The 14,230-nt window shown below is 40.7% G+C and overlaps 1 protein-coding gene across 1 annotated transcript; it reads right to left on the reverse strand.

The window, feature by feature from the left end:
• Nucleotides 1-235: 235 nt before the first annotated feature.
• On the reverse strand, nucleotides 236-7,650 carry LOC100829187 (ATP-citrate synthase beta chain protein 1). The gene is made up of 17 exons (XM_003567530.3): nucleotides 7,494-7,650; nucleotides 5,100-5,211; nucleotides 4,908-5,010; nucleotides 4,761-4,826; nucleotides 4,552-4,675; nucleotides 4,061-4,195; nucleotides 3,195-3,255; nucleotides 3,018-3,094; nucleotides 2,488-2,643; nucleotides 2,255-2,383; nucleotides 2,005-2,137; nucleotides 1,778-1,905; nucleotides 1,541-1,646; nucleotides 1,378-1,454; nucleotides 1,215-1,285; nucleotides 791-1,075; nucleotides 236-708 (listed from the first exon to the last, which is right to left on the reverse strand). Exons 2-17 carry the CDS (start codon nucleotides 5,197-5,199, stop codon nucleotides 633-635), a joined length of 1,827 nt encoding a protein of 608 aa, XP_003567578.1. The 5' UTR covers nucleotides 5,200-5,211; nucleotides 7,494-7,650; the 3' UTR covers nucleotides 236-632.
• Between the last annotated feature and the right edge of the window lie 6,580 nt (nucleotides 7,651-14,230).

Genomic DNA, 14,230 nt, shown 5'->3' on the forward strand with positions numbered 1-14,230 from the left:
TTTGAAGGTTTCCAGTCCGTCGAGCTGCTCCGAGACTACAGCTAAACCAAAGGAAATTTGTCTACCTCGCAGTTTGCAACTTTTACATTTCACTCTTAGATGTCCTTGCTAGAGACAGGACACAACTTGAGTTGCAAAATTCTGCTGTCGTGCATCTCTTTTCTGAATTCTAGTGATATCATGACGGGGAATGGGGAAGCCCGTGTACACTACCTCGGGATCAATCAGCTAGAGCTTGAAACAGAAAGAAGCGCAGATTTTATTACCAAAAATGGCACTATGAATGAGAGATATTTGGGGAACTAGCATCACAAATATTACAACAACCCCCAGGCTTGCGGACACCTCAAACACTGAACTAAATTTCGACAGTCACTTAATTGATGGTAACATGGAACCAACCGAGTTCCTAACGCTTTCGTGGCTGGACAACAGCAAAAATCTGAAACAGAGTTGCCTTTGGAGCTTACATAAAGAAACACAACCAAGCCCTCGTTTGCAATGTTCTTCTCTCCTCTAGTTCCATCAACATTCAGAACTTTCAATTCTATGCAATTATGCACGACTTGGAGTGTACACACAGGTGGAAGACCTAGGTAAATGTAATGCTGTGCTCAAAGAACAATCAAGTCTCACTTGGTGTAGAGGACATCCTCCCATGGGTGACGGTACAGTGGTTGCTTGAGTCTCTTCTGATCAAAGGTGTGCCTGTGAATCCAAGAAGCAGATTAGAATACTAAATGTTGTGCTAATACTACTAATGAAATGTCATTGCAGAAGAAATACTCACCCAATTAGGCCAATTGAACGTGCAAGCACAAAGAGTCCATTAAGATACCCAATCTCTATAATCTCATCAATCTCTTGCTTGCTGAACATACCACTCCCAGAAAGAAGATCCAAGAAAAGAGACCCAATCGCACCATCGACGTTCATAACCAAATTGTTGGCCTTTGAAAGAGTGTAGGTCTCAACCTGGACAGCATATTCCATATACTTGACCGAAGGGAAGTTTGTGTGAGCATATTTCTGTAGAAGCTGCACTCTCTTGTCCCTGTTGTCTCTGCTCTTGATCCTGATAAAGATAGGCAAAGTGATATTTGAGAAGTCAGGAACCATAAGTATTTCAAAATCTTAACGCTAAAGCAATGATCTTTTACATCTTAAAGAAAAATCAGGTGCAAGGTTATTATGATGCCAAGGATGTATTATACCTGTGACCGATTCCAGGGACACGGATTCCCTTCTTTTTCATGCCCTCAACAAATTCATAAGGTGTAAGACCCTAGAAGCAATGGGTGCAGATTTATTAGAGCAATTAACAAACACATGAAACAAGGAGCTGGAAAAAAAGGGATAGAAAATAAGTTGGCTCACTCTATCATATGCATCTTTGAAGTACCTAGCAGCGTCATCAATTGCGCCACCAAATCGCGGGCCAATTGTCAATAATCCTGTGAACTTTCAAATTAAGTATTGGTAACCTATGCTGTTGTCTACACAATGTAAAAATGTACATGCATGTATTAAACAAGCTCACCAGATACCAAGCTGGAAACAAGGTCCTTTCCAGCCCTGGCCGTAACTATCGAATTGTGAGCACCGGATACACAAGGACCATGATCGGCACAAAGCATGATGCATATCTACAGTAGACATGAAAGCATTTTAGTATAAAATGAACTCTAATAATAGAGAGCGAAAAAAGTACAGCCTGTTAGAGCAGAATGTTTGTAGAGAAGATAGATTATCCATAATGCATTTGACCATAAATTACCTCAATAAACTGAGTGCAATAACGAGGAAGGCTACGCTTGAACCACAGAAGAGAAATAACATCACCAACTCCATAACCCCGTTCAATAATTGTAGACATGGGGACACCAGCATAGCAAGGTTCCTCACCTGCATCACACATACAGCTATATTACTTTTGCGGTGGGATAGCAGAACAGAGGTAAATTATCAAGCATATATAGGATAACATGTCGCCAACAATCTAACCTCTGTCATCAGAGATAGTGGAAATAATGTGTGTGGGAGCTCGGACCTTCCCACTCTTAATTGCAGTTTTAAGATCCTCAGGAATGGGTGGAGGTGTAATCTCAGCCACAGGAGGAATATTTCCTGCCTCAACCTGCCAAAAATATATTTAACCTGACCTTGATTTCCGCAATACACACACTCAAAACACTGTACTTGGGAAATATGTCGGTCATGAACTCAAGATGTGAAAAATAAATTATCACCATACCAGCTTGTCAAATGTCTCCTTAATCACACTTTCGAGAGCTTCAAATGAAGTAGGGACAACTGCTCCAGCATCCCTTAGTGCCTGATTCTTAGCTTGCGCTGATTCCAACTCACCACCACTCTTCGCCCCCTGTTATGCCAATTAATTAAAAATCAGGTTTTTGCATACTAATTATAATATCCAGCTCACAGAAACTTGAGCAAGAAAGAACATTGGTAGATTTAAAAACTTACAGCGTGGCCAAACTGTACTTCAGATTTGAATAGACGTGCGCATGTCCCACTAACCCATGCAACAACAGGTTTCTGAACCTTTCCTTGTTTCAAGGCTTCGACCAGTGAATACTCGTCGCTTCCTCCAAGCTCCCCAAGAACAACCATCATTTTAACCTAAAGCCAACAAATAATACAATGAGATATTGGTACACCAATGCTCCATATTTGGCTCACAAGTACTGCAGGAAGGGCATTATTGTGAAAGTGTACTTGTGTGCCAAACGATCTTTATGTCCTAAAATTTTACATGGTCGAGTGGGTGCAAAGAAAATATTGATAGGACAAAATTATGGCAAAGGAGTTGCCCCAGAAATATTAAGAAATCAAAATGTGACCAAGGAACGTTACAGCGACATCTTATGGATGTCCAATCATGCCAGAGAAGAAATAACTTAATATTTGCAGGACACTTGTGCGACAAAGATGTGAATATTTATCTACTAAAGGAAGAAGGGTAACACTATCATATAGATGTTTAAGTGTCAAACCTGAGGTATGTTATTAAAACGCAGAATGTGATCTGAAAGAGTTGAGCCAGGGAAAACATCTCCTCCAATTGCAATTCCTGAATATGTTGAAAACAAAATAAGATGGGTGCAATATTCATTTGAATCAATGAACGTGACAACGGGTATATGATTTTCAAATATATCCACAATCGTTACCTTCATAAATACCATCTGTCACTCTGGCAATTGTGCTGTACAGCTCATTTGACATGCCACCCTATTGAAGTAATGAAAGTTCAGTTTACAATTAGCAGTCATACTATGCAGTTGAATATATCTCATCCATGAGCCATCAAAATGAAAGTGGAGTTCCAACAGGTAGATAAATGGAAACTCAGCTGCTCTACACATGTATTTACATTTCAAGTATTTTCCAAATAAAAGATAAAGTCCAAGCATCATATTGCCTGTTATAAAGTTCTAAAAACTACATGCCGCATCAAAAAATAGTACAACCTCCGTTCCTAAATACTCCCTCCGTCCCATATTAAGTGACTCAAATTTGTCTAAATATGGACGTATCTATATACTCCCTCCGTCCCATAATTCTTGTCTCAAATTTGCCCAAAAATGGATGTATCTATTCCTAAAAAGCATGTAGATACAAGTAATATTTCGACAAGAATATGGGACGGAGGGAGTATAAGAAGCCCTAGCTTTGTCCCAAGTCGAACTTCATAAAGTTCAACTAAGTTTATAGAAAAATGTATTAACATAATAAAACTAATTTATAGTCGTAAATGTTGGTAGACTTTTATATAAACTTGGTCAAAGTTTAAAAAGTTTGACTTAGGACAAAGCTAGGACTTCTTACATTTAGTAACAGAGGGAATACATACAATTACATTTACATCGATATTACATGATCCAAATATAAAAAAGAAAGACATGCATACAGACAAAAAGGGTGTACAACAGAAGGTTTCGGCTTTGTTCCGATACTCTATGGATGTGATTCAAAACAAACTGCATGTGGTGAAGTAATCTTTTTGAATAGTGAGTTTATTAACGATGAAGCATACCGATTTAGACACAAAACCAACAGATCCAGGCCTGTAAAGCTTGCATTGAATTATGTTGTCAATAGTTCCAGCAGTATCACCAATCTTGAAAGCACCAGCTTGAACTCCTCCAACTGTTGCAGGTCCAATGATGACCTATAAATAACACTAAGTTACTTGGCAAGAATAAAAACTGCTCAAATTTGCCTATAAATATTCAGGTCACTATCCGCCTTTATTGATCAGAAAACGGATGCGCTGATATTTCTGGTGTCAGACAGGCTATGAAATTACATGCTGATGCCAATATCAGGAATGAGCACAAGTAGTTGTCATATTGCTCAAGCTCACAAATCACCACAGTTTAGAAATTTGATTACAAGGGTATGCACCTTTATTAATATGAGTTCCTTCATTAAATGAAATTGTCTATTCGAAGCGCTTTATGATGAAAACAAGGTGATGAGCAGTCAAGTTTAGAAGCAGTAACTCATGCAAAATATAGTCCTTACCTTGTTGTTAGCACGTGCATAGCTAATTAGCTGCTTCGCATCTGATTCAGGAACTCCCTCTGCAATAATGGCTACCACTCTGATTGTTGGCTGCTTCAAAGCTGACATTGAAGAAGCAGCCGCACTGCAGATTTAGCAAACATGGTGAAACTGCGGTTACTTCGACATCACGCAGTGTTTACCGGCAGATAATCAAAGCATTAACTGACCTCCGGAAGGACGCAAAGTTGATAAATACATCAGCAGTTGGGTGTGCATTGCAAGCAGCTTCAATTCTACAAAAGGTACATATCTAGCTGAAGTAAGAACTGCATTATGTTCAATCAAACAAGTAAAATGAGGAGCAGAGAACCCACGTAGGATGAACTGGAATAGCAATTTCTTCTTGTCCAAAGAAAAGTTTCTGAAATCCATCAGAACCAGGATTGATTATTCCAGCAACAGAAGGTGTTTCTCTCCCTATCAAGCAGTGCAAAGTTGGTAAGGAAGAAGCAAAACAGAGACACCGTGCAGTCTTTTTTAACCAAATATTGGAGGGAGATGTGTACCACAAAGAAAGTCAAAATCAAGCATCCGTTGAATAGGTAGTTGCTTATAATTGTAGAATAATGCTTGGGTGGTTTTTGAGAAAATTTGACCTGTCGCCATGATTTACTTCCCCTGCAAATAAACTTGTGTAAGCTTATGATACCACAGGAACAGTTACTATTTAAAAAATGATAAATCATAAGTGTCCTAACAGTCCTTAAAATACAAGAGTTGAATGAAAACAAATTAGCACAACGACGTAAGGGTTGAAATGATGGCATGGCTTTACTAAAAGGAAAATGTTCCGGTTTTACATTTCACATGCTTGGACAGTCTCCTATGTCAAGCATAACATCCAACATGACATCTGGGAAGTGTTTACTTTTGAACTGCATGAAGTGATTTCTTTCGATGGTCTCAAACAATGACCTACAGACATCAACTCAAAACAGATGAAAAATGCATCTGCAGTGTATCTGGGGCCCAGGGATATATCATAGCCTCATATCGACTCTGAGAGAAGTCATGATTTCAGTCCATGACAAACACCAACTCAAACATGTTATAAAATATGTATGTTCTATTATGAATTTGAAGTTCTTACGTTATTTTGCTATCACTCATACAGATTTAGTTTCTTAAACACTCGACTTAGATCAGCAATGATTATTGGATGAAGATAGCCAGGAGATACCTTGGCAGGAACAAAAAATTGCAAAACAAGCCATGCATGTATTGAATTTTAAGGCCATGAGCACAACAGCATGGCAAGGCCATAATAATACCTTCACCTTGTTATTCTGCTGTGTTTGTTGATTTGAGATGAAAACAAACAGCATTACAGAACTGACTAAACCATAAGGGCATAAGCACCTTTTCGCAAAGTTCATTTTCATGTCAAATTTCACCTAAATATCACGTAAGTTAAATACTTGGCCCAAGTGAGACTGATTCTCAAAAGATATCATAAAAGATGTGTTGTCAATCCTAATAAAATAGAACTGAGAACCTATAGAATTAAATAGCCTGATGCCCAGAAGTATACGATAAAGAGAATTATCTGTGCAGAACACCAGATCTCAAAAACAACGTAGTGCCATATTTCATTCGCACCATTGACAACTATTTATGATGATTAAATCTGAACAATGCCCCAACTAAATATCATAGGTTTACCTCCAAGTCAAATCCACAATAAAATATAGCTACTAACTTTCTACCAAGTTCAGAGATTTCTTTCCGTCACCACCCGCAGTCCACAGACGAATAATAGCAATTAAAAAGGACTATTAGCAACTGCGCAAACAAACTTGGAAATAAGTGCCAAAGTAATTGGTCCAAGTGATTCATTTATTTCCAAAAACTTTTGTATAAGCACCGTGACTCAAAAATTCTACTCCCTCTTTTCCAGTTTATGGGGCCCCCACGCATCCTTAGGTTGAAGATTTAGCTAATGTAACATTATACCATTAGATTTCTAAATTATATCATAAAATTTCCGGTTTATGAGTTTTATCATAAAAATTATACCATTAGATTTCTAAATCTTCAACCTAGGGATGCGTGGGCCCCCTTAAACCGGAATGGAGGTAGTACTAAAATAGGTTAATCAAAAACCCATAGAATCAAGATGCCTGATCCTCAAAAGTAATACTAAGATATAAAGGAATACAAATCTGTCCAGAATGCCGGATCTCAAACATAATTCATCAGCAAATTTTGTTCCACCGATACCCAACTATTTCCAAGTCCCAATGCGTAAATCATTTTTGCCTCCAATAGTTAAGTACACAGTAAATATATGTATAGTAACTATCCACCAAGATCAGAGTTGTCTTCCAACCATCATTTCAAACAACCGACTTAAAAAGGACCATCAACAATTGGACTAACCAAATGCCTCCAAGTACACAAACCCAATAACTTTGAATCCTTATCCATTTCCAGCAAAAGCTATCGAAATTCGACATGACAAAACCACGAGATCTCATCAGATCCGCAGAAAAAAACGGGCGCTAGAACCCAAATCCGGCAAAACCCGGGCCAACGCTCTCAGAGCACCCCGTACGACCACGCATCGTTCCCTCAAAAAATGAAGAAAAAAAAACCGCGCCAAGGGTCAAGTTCAGATCAGACGCCGCAAACAGGGCAACCCATTCCCACCCAAAAACCCAAAACCTCGCTGAATCCAACACGAGGCGCGAGATCCCCGCGATCCACAGCGCGATCCCGCCAGCTGCGGCACCCACCGCGCGGCCAGGGCGAAGAGATCCGCAGATCCACCGCGCCGGAGCGTAGCCACCAGGACCTGACCCACCAACTGTTCGACCAAACGCCGCAGAGAGCAGTAACAACAGGAGAAGAGTAAAGAGGCAGTGGGTGGGAGTGTAAGCATATGGTTGGCAGCTGCGAACCTTCCGAGGAGAGGCGAGGCGGAAGCGGAGGCGGAATTGCTCCGGGACGTAATTTGGTTTGGGTCTCGAATCAGGAGGACGGAGCTGAGACGGGCAAGACGAGTGGAAGAATTTATAGTGGCGGGTAGGGGATGGGCCGGTGTGAAGTAGGCGACGCACGCCCCATCTACCCACGAGCTCCTCCTGACGCCGCAAGGACTGCTTGGACCGGGTCTATGAGCCGTAGAGACGACTATAGTTTTTCTTTAAACAATTAAACTGTTAATCGACAAAAAAAAAATCTTCTAAAGGTTCAGCAGAAAATGATAGTGCAAAATTCTAACTAAATCTGGCCTCTTTACTCAATGCCAGCTTCCATGGTATTGAAACTCATTAGGTTAGCATTATATATCTTCGTTTTGAGAGTCGATTTCATAGACCAAAGTGTTGAGTGCCAAAATTGGGATCGTTTTTTCAAGACGTGACATTGCCATTTGGGAACGCGACAGGAGCGGGGGAGGGAAGGGGGCAACACCCAACACTACATACCATGGCGTTGACCATCAAAAATGTCGATTGCTCGTAGAAGTGCTAAGTTTTTTCGTCGCCATGTTATATGACGTTAACTTAGTCATGTTTAGTGCCACGGAGGTTGGCGTTGAGAAAAGACATCACACTTTATTACTATTTACACTAGGATTGTTTTAGCTTAACTTTTAGAATAGCGTTATTGTCTATAGGCCAATCTTCAAATTAGTTTGTTTGCAAGAAAATTGAACTACCAAGTCAATTAAGCGAGATTCCGCTCGTGTCCCTAACCACGACACATACTGGTGTTAGAAAAACAAATGGGAGGCCTGGGTTACCCTCCTTTTCGGGAAAAAGAAAAACAGTCGAGCTCAAACCTTGCAAGGTAGCTATTAAAGTTAAATGCTTTGGTGAGTTGATTTGCAACATTACTAGTATAATATTACGAAGCAAACCAAACGGGTTTCATTTTTGAGCTGTTTTTAACAACCTTGACCTGGAATGTTACTTGTACTATAGTTGTTTGTGGATTTGCCAAATTGTAGATTAACGAGTATGTGGTATCTGCACTTTTCTTTTAAGAAGAGATGATTTTTTTTCCAATCTCTACATATCGGTCTAGACACGTAGTCTAGAATGCGAGAGATTGAATTTGTGGATGTTAAATCGATCATCTCTGAAGAAATATTATATTCATAAAAAATAGGGTATCCTGCTTGTGAGCGTTGTTTCAAAGTTTTGAGGTTGAAAATGGTGGAATGTTAAAACCACACAAGACTAGTTACTTGCACTTTGTTGCGGGCTAACACAAGCCATTGGGAATAGGAAGGGAAGTGGCTTTGAGCCAAAGGACTAGATTTTTCTTATCATGGGGTGGTAACAACATCATCTGAGACCAACACAAATTGAAGCCACAAAAAAAAATTATATAAGATCACTCTATTGCAATTGGTTCATCAACTCTAAATGAACAATGTTGTAACCAAGACATAGTGAAAAGATAGAGGATTAACCTTGAAAAACACAACACCAAGGTAAACCGTTGATACCAAGATAAAAACACAAGTACTGAGGCAAAAATGACTCAATGTATGAAAGGGAACTTATGTCGAAGAGGAAACCAAGATAAATGAAGAAAATAATGAACGCAGTTAAGAGAGAGGCATAGGAGAAATGCTTTCTAATCTTGAATTCCTAAATTTTGGAGCACCATTTTTGTGAACGCACAACGTCTTGTGTGCTAGTTCTGATCGTCATAATGTGTTATACATAGTGAGGACATTAATTATACAACTCATAAATGTTCCAAATTTAGCAAGACGTTGAATACATACCAATGGCGGTGCCAGGATTCAAACTCTATGATGTCAAGCTATGTGACCTAACGTCTATTTAGTCCATTTCCACGGCTAATTTGTTAAGCACTAAATATGCATAGTTGGGGATACCTGTTGAGTCACACGACTACACAGACTAAAGGTAGCTTCACCACTGATATATAACCGTTTGATAAGCACGAATAGGTCTTACACGTCAACTTTCCAACATTTGCTCACGTTACACAATTAAAAATTACATCAACGTGCTTTTAAATGTGGGAGTTTTTCGTTCATTTGCATTTTTTTAAGGAACCGTTCATTTGCATTTGAAGTATTTTGCAAAGCATTTTTTACAGCGGTTGGATCACTCTTTCGATTTCTTCATCTTGCAATATGGCGTTGTATACAGCTAAGTTTTTATTGAAATGACGTCTTATTTGTAACTGAAGAAGATTATTTGTAACTGAAGAAGAAAACAATGTGGCGAACGGCAGAAAATTACCATATGCGAGTATATTTTTTTGCGGGTATATGAGAGTACATATGATCGGAAAAAAAATTATCGTAAAGGAGGGAGGTGGTCTATGCAGAATGTGTACGTAGGTTGCACTTGCACCGCAGATCGGGAGCTGTCGAAGTAGTAGAACTGATGCGTCCACCCGGCGCACCACTCGCCCGCTGGGTCTTAACAGCTCAATGGGACCCACTGTCAGTGAGCTGCAGGTCAGTTCGGGTGCGTGTTGTATTTCCGCGAGGCTAGTGAGCGGCACGTGCAGGGCTGCAGGCGGGGTGTTCAGAATATTTCTTTCTCTTTTTTTAGGAAAAAAAAGCGATCTAGGTGCGCGTGGTGGTCACCGTGGCGTGGGGCCGATATATTTAGGCCCACACGTCATTGGCACCATTCATCAGAGGAGCAGGTTGGTGGAGATACCGAGGTCGGGGCACTTCCGCGCGGCTGGTGCTGGGCCGACGGAGGGCTGCAGTCGCTGCGTGGGGCCAAACTGCCAAGAACAGTCAATTCTTTTTTTTTTTCCATTTGAAAAACTGAGACTGCTAAGTTCAGTCTCCAGTTGGAATATCATGGCGGCAAACCTGAAGTGCTGATGCGTCAACCTACACATCAAATTGACTGACTATACAAGCACTCCAGTATTGGGCCCGAGATTTGGGGCTGCTAAGTGAGGAGGCAACACAGCTGACCAATAGATACTCCTTTCAACTTTTAAAGATGTCGGCTTAGCATACTTTCTCAAATACTGCCTCTATTTTTTTTACTTCAGATTTCTAGCTTTAACTGAAATCAAACTTGTAAAAGGTTGACTGAGATTATTAAAAAAATTATCAACTTCCACAAATCTAAATCAGTTCATGATACATACCTTGACAGCTTACTTATTTGTTAGGAAAACAACTCTCACGGTGCAAATTGTGCGAGCACCACAAAAACCATGTTTGCAAGTTCCAACAAATTCCTACAAAATACCATATGTAAGAGGTGTCATGCTATACAAAGTGCAAAATTTCGAATCGAAACTCAAATGCATTTTCAAAAAATTAATAGAAAATATACAAATGAATAGTGTCAAATAGCGAAAAACCACTATTCTTGCAAAATTTGTTTTTTTTTCGCTGCTACTAAACAGGTTTGAGTCTGGACTTGTAATTTTACATATATACTATAAAACATCACTTATGTAGCATACTTTATAAAAAATTTAAAGAACTTTTGACAGTTCCATAATGATTTTCACCGAGTTTTCACCGTAAATTTGGTTTTTGTTATTGTATGTATCACTCCCTCCGATCCATATTAATTGTCTCAAATTTGTTCAATTACGGATGTATTTATGCCTTAAAAGTGTCTAAATATATGTAATATTTCGACAACTAATATGGATAGGAGGAAGTAGTATTTGGGCATTTCCAATCGTTGTCGCAATTAAATTATCAAAGATATAATGGTGACGCAGCTGTATTATAGCCTATCAAAATTTCTAACAGCTGTCAGCTAATTGCTAACTGCCAATTCTGTTGGTCCTCCTACTAAACTTGACCAAGACCAAGAATCTCAAGTTTTCTATTCCCTCCGTCCCAAAATAAATGACATGAAATTGTATAGACTCTTATACAAATAAACGTCTCTTAATTTGGAACGGAGAGAGTATTTTGAATTATTACGAGCCAAAAAGCCTTTAAGCCGGTCTTTCGTTAAGAACAACGCGGATCTAGGTAACCGAGCAATCAAGCTCGGCATGTAGCAGCCGGAGTGTCGCAATCTGGTTGTTAATTTGGTAGATAGGCAGAGAACGCTAGATGGCACTCTCCGGTGCTAACTCCCAACAAAACCAGTTGGTGTATAGCAGTAGCAGTCAGCTCTCACCTAATCATTCGAGTCTCCTGTTATTATTTTGTCCATGGCCTATTGAAACATTTGCTCGTACCAAAAATACAAAAGGAAACACGAAACAAGTTAGGTTGGTTGCAAGTGGGTACAGATCCATTCTGTCCTTTAAATTGTTTGCAGAGCCTTCAAGCCAAAGCAAGTGGAAAAGATAGATTGGCTCAAAACAGGGCACGAAGAAATGATGGCGATTAGTTTGTTACCAGGTTTTGGTATTGGCTAGTTAAGACCATCGTCTTTTGGGCGTCTCAATGGCTCCATACTGGTCTCTACTACTTCGGACAGAGTTACAGGGGTTTATGAAATTTTGGGTGCAACTGACTAGAGACGGTAGCACGAGAGTTATTTAGCCGGTCTGAGTGGCACGTCGGTCTTAGGCTAGAAGGCTGTTGTTCTGTTTTTTTATGTCATTTTAGTTGTATGCGTTGAGAATTGTACTTTGAATACTTTTAATAATGTGATGGATGATACATCGATCGATGCAAAGGCCGGGAGGAGGGGGGGAGGGCTACTTTTCGGAATGAAAAAAACCCACCATCCTCATTAACTGAGTGACAGTGGAGTGGCATATAGAAAATATAGAAACTTAGTGTAACACAAATCGAAAAGGCCATCGCACACTCGACAAAGTTGGCATGTTGATGTTTTCCAAATAGGTTCGATCACCTCATGAAAGCAAGACCTACTTCTATGTTGGGAGAGGTAATGAGTGGAGTGCTCGACTAAAGACACCCAAGATGGCCTCAATGCACTTTGACACTCTTTCATGGATCCGAGTCGTACTAGATCCCTAGGATCCGGCTCCGTTGAACTGAACCGTCTTGTGTCCCTCATATTATAGACATACATCTCCAAGTCTTACAAGGTCTTTTGAAATGAACGGAGCCATCTGGTGTCCCTCACATTAGACATATATCTCCAAGTCTTACATGGTATCTTGAAGTGACTAGACCGATTATGGAATGAGTACACTCGCCCAAGTGGTTATTCCTAGGGCTCATAGTCTAGGGGGTTTTAAACAAATTACTAAGGCTATCCTTGAGGCAGAGAGAAAATAAGAGCAAGGTAGTAAAGCTCCATCCATGCTTTATTGTAGACTTGGTGCATCGTCCATTGTGGACCAGCTCATGTTTTTCACCCTGTCCTCTTTTATTTATTTTGAGTTGCCGACTACTTAACCAATCCTAGTTGGCTTGACTTGATCATTGTTGGTGTATTTACCGCAAGCCTTTTCTTGCCAATGCAATCACAAATAAAGTTCACAGCATGGCCCCAGTAATAGGATAATCATCATCGCAATCACAATGTAAGATTCACAACCAAGCCTTTGTGAGAGTATATCGAGCGAAAAAAATCATGAAAAAGTGAGCTTGAGAAGATGGCCTACGGTGGGGGGAAGGTTCAAGAGGAAGAGGCCGGATCAGGGGAGGTTGAGGAGGAGGAGGAGGTTGTGGAGCGAGCTCAACCGCGAGGAGGATGCCAAGGTGGTGGTGGTGGTGGTGGTGGAGAAGGAGGAGGAGGAGGAGGAGGCTGGCTGCGGATCCAACGGTGGTGGAGGAGGTGGCCGATGCTTCGAAGAGCTCGGTTGAATCAGATGAGAGGGGGAGGGTACAACAGCAGAGTGGTCGGCATGCTGGGACCCGGTGGAGGAGGTTGCCCGGTAAAGTGGGAAGAATCAGAACGAATAGGAGTTTAATATTTTACCCGTGCGAATGGAGACTTGGCGGCCAAAATTTAGAAGCCCCCTGATTTTGAAGGTTGTTTCGAGATCCTCGTAAGAGCAACTCCAACCGTCCCCCCCATTTCGCATCCGGCTTGCCACTTTTTTCGGCCTTATGAGGGGGCGCCGACTAGATTTTGTTTTTAAGATCCAGCCGGCGCCCCAAACGCCTCCCCAGACCAAATTTTACAAATATTGAGCACATTATTTGATAAGTTTTGAATCACATTTCAAACAAATTTAATAAAACTTAAGCAAACAAATAAGAAAAACTAGACGTTTCCTCAGAGCCTCCACAAATGCTCGACCAGATCATCTTGAAGTTACTGATGAGTACCAGCGTCTCGAATTTCTTGCCATCGGGTGAGGAAAGCAGCAAAGGCGGCCGGCACCTGGTGATTAACATTGGCTAGAGGACCCATCCGTTCATACGGTTCAGTGTGAAACACCGGACATTCCCGCTCTCTCTCAATGATCATGTTGTGCATGATCACACAGGCAGTCATGACCTCCCACATCTGATATTTCGACCAAGTGAGAGCAGGGTACCGAACAATGGCAAATCGAGCCTGCAACACACCAAATGCCCGCTCGACATCCTTCCTGCATGCTTCCTGTTGCATCGCAAACCAAGATCTTGCTCCTCCTGCGGGTGCCTTTGAGATTGTCTTCACAAAGGTCAACCATCTTGGATAGATGCCATCTGCCAGGTAGTATCCCTTGTTGTACACATGACCATTGATCTCATAGTTCACCGGAGCAGTAGGAGCTTGGCAAACACATTCGAGCA

This window comes from Brachypodium distachyon, chromosome 2 (genome assembly GCF_000005505.3).
Source record: "Brachypodium distachyon strain Bd21 chromosome 2, Brachypodium_distachyon_v3.0, whole genome shotgun sequence".
Lineage (NCBI taxonomy): Eukaryota > Viridiplantae > Streptophyta > Magnoliopsida > Poales > Poaceae > Brachypodium > Brachypodium distachyon.

Excerpts from the sequence above, each read along its gene's own strand:
- LOC100829187 (XM_003567530.3), bottom strand. The coding sequence starts at position 5,199 with ATGGCGACAGGTCAAATTTTCTCAAAAACCACCCAAGCATTATTCTAC. Across the intron at positions 4,827-4,907 it reads GCTATTCCAGTTCATCCTAC|AATTGAAGCTGCTTGCAATG; the intron begins GTGGGTTCTCTG and ends TACCTTTTGTAG. Across the intron at positions 1,286-1,377 it reads TCAAAGATGCATATGATAGA|GGTCTTACACCTTATGAATT; the intron begins GTGAGCCAACTT and ends CATTGCTTCTAG.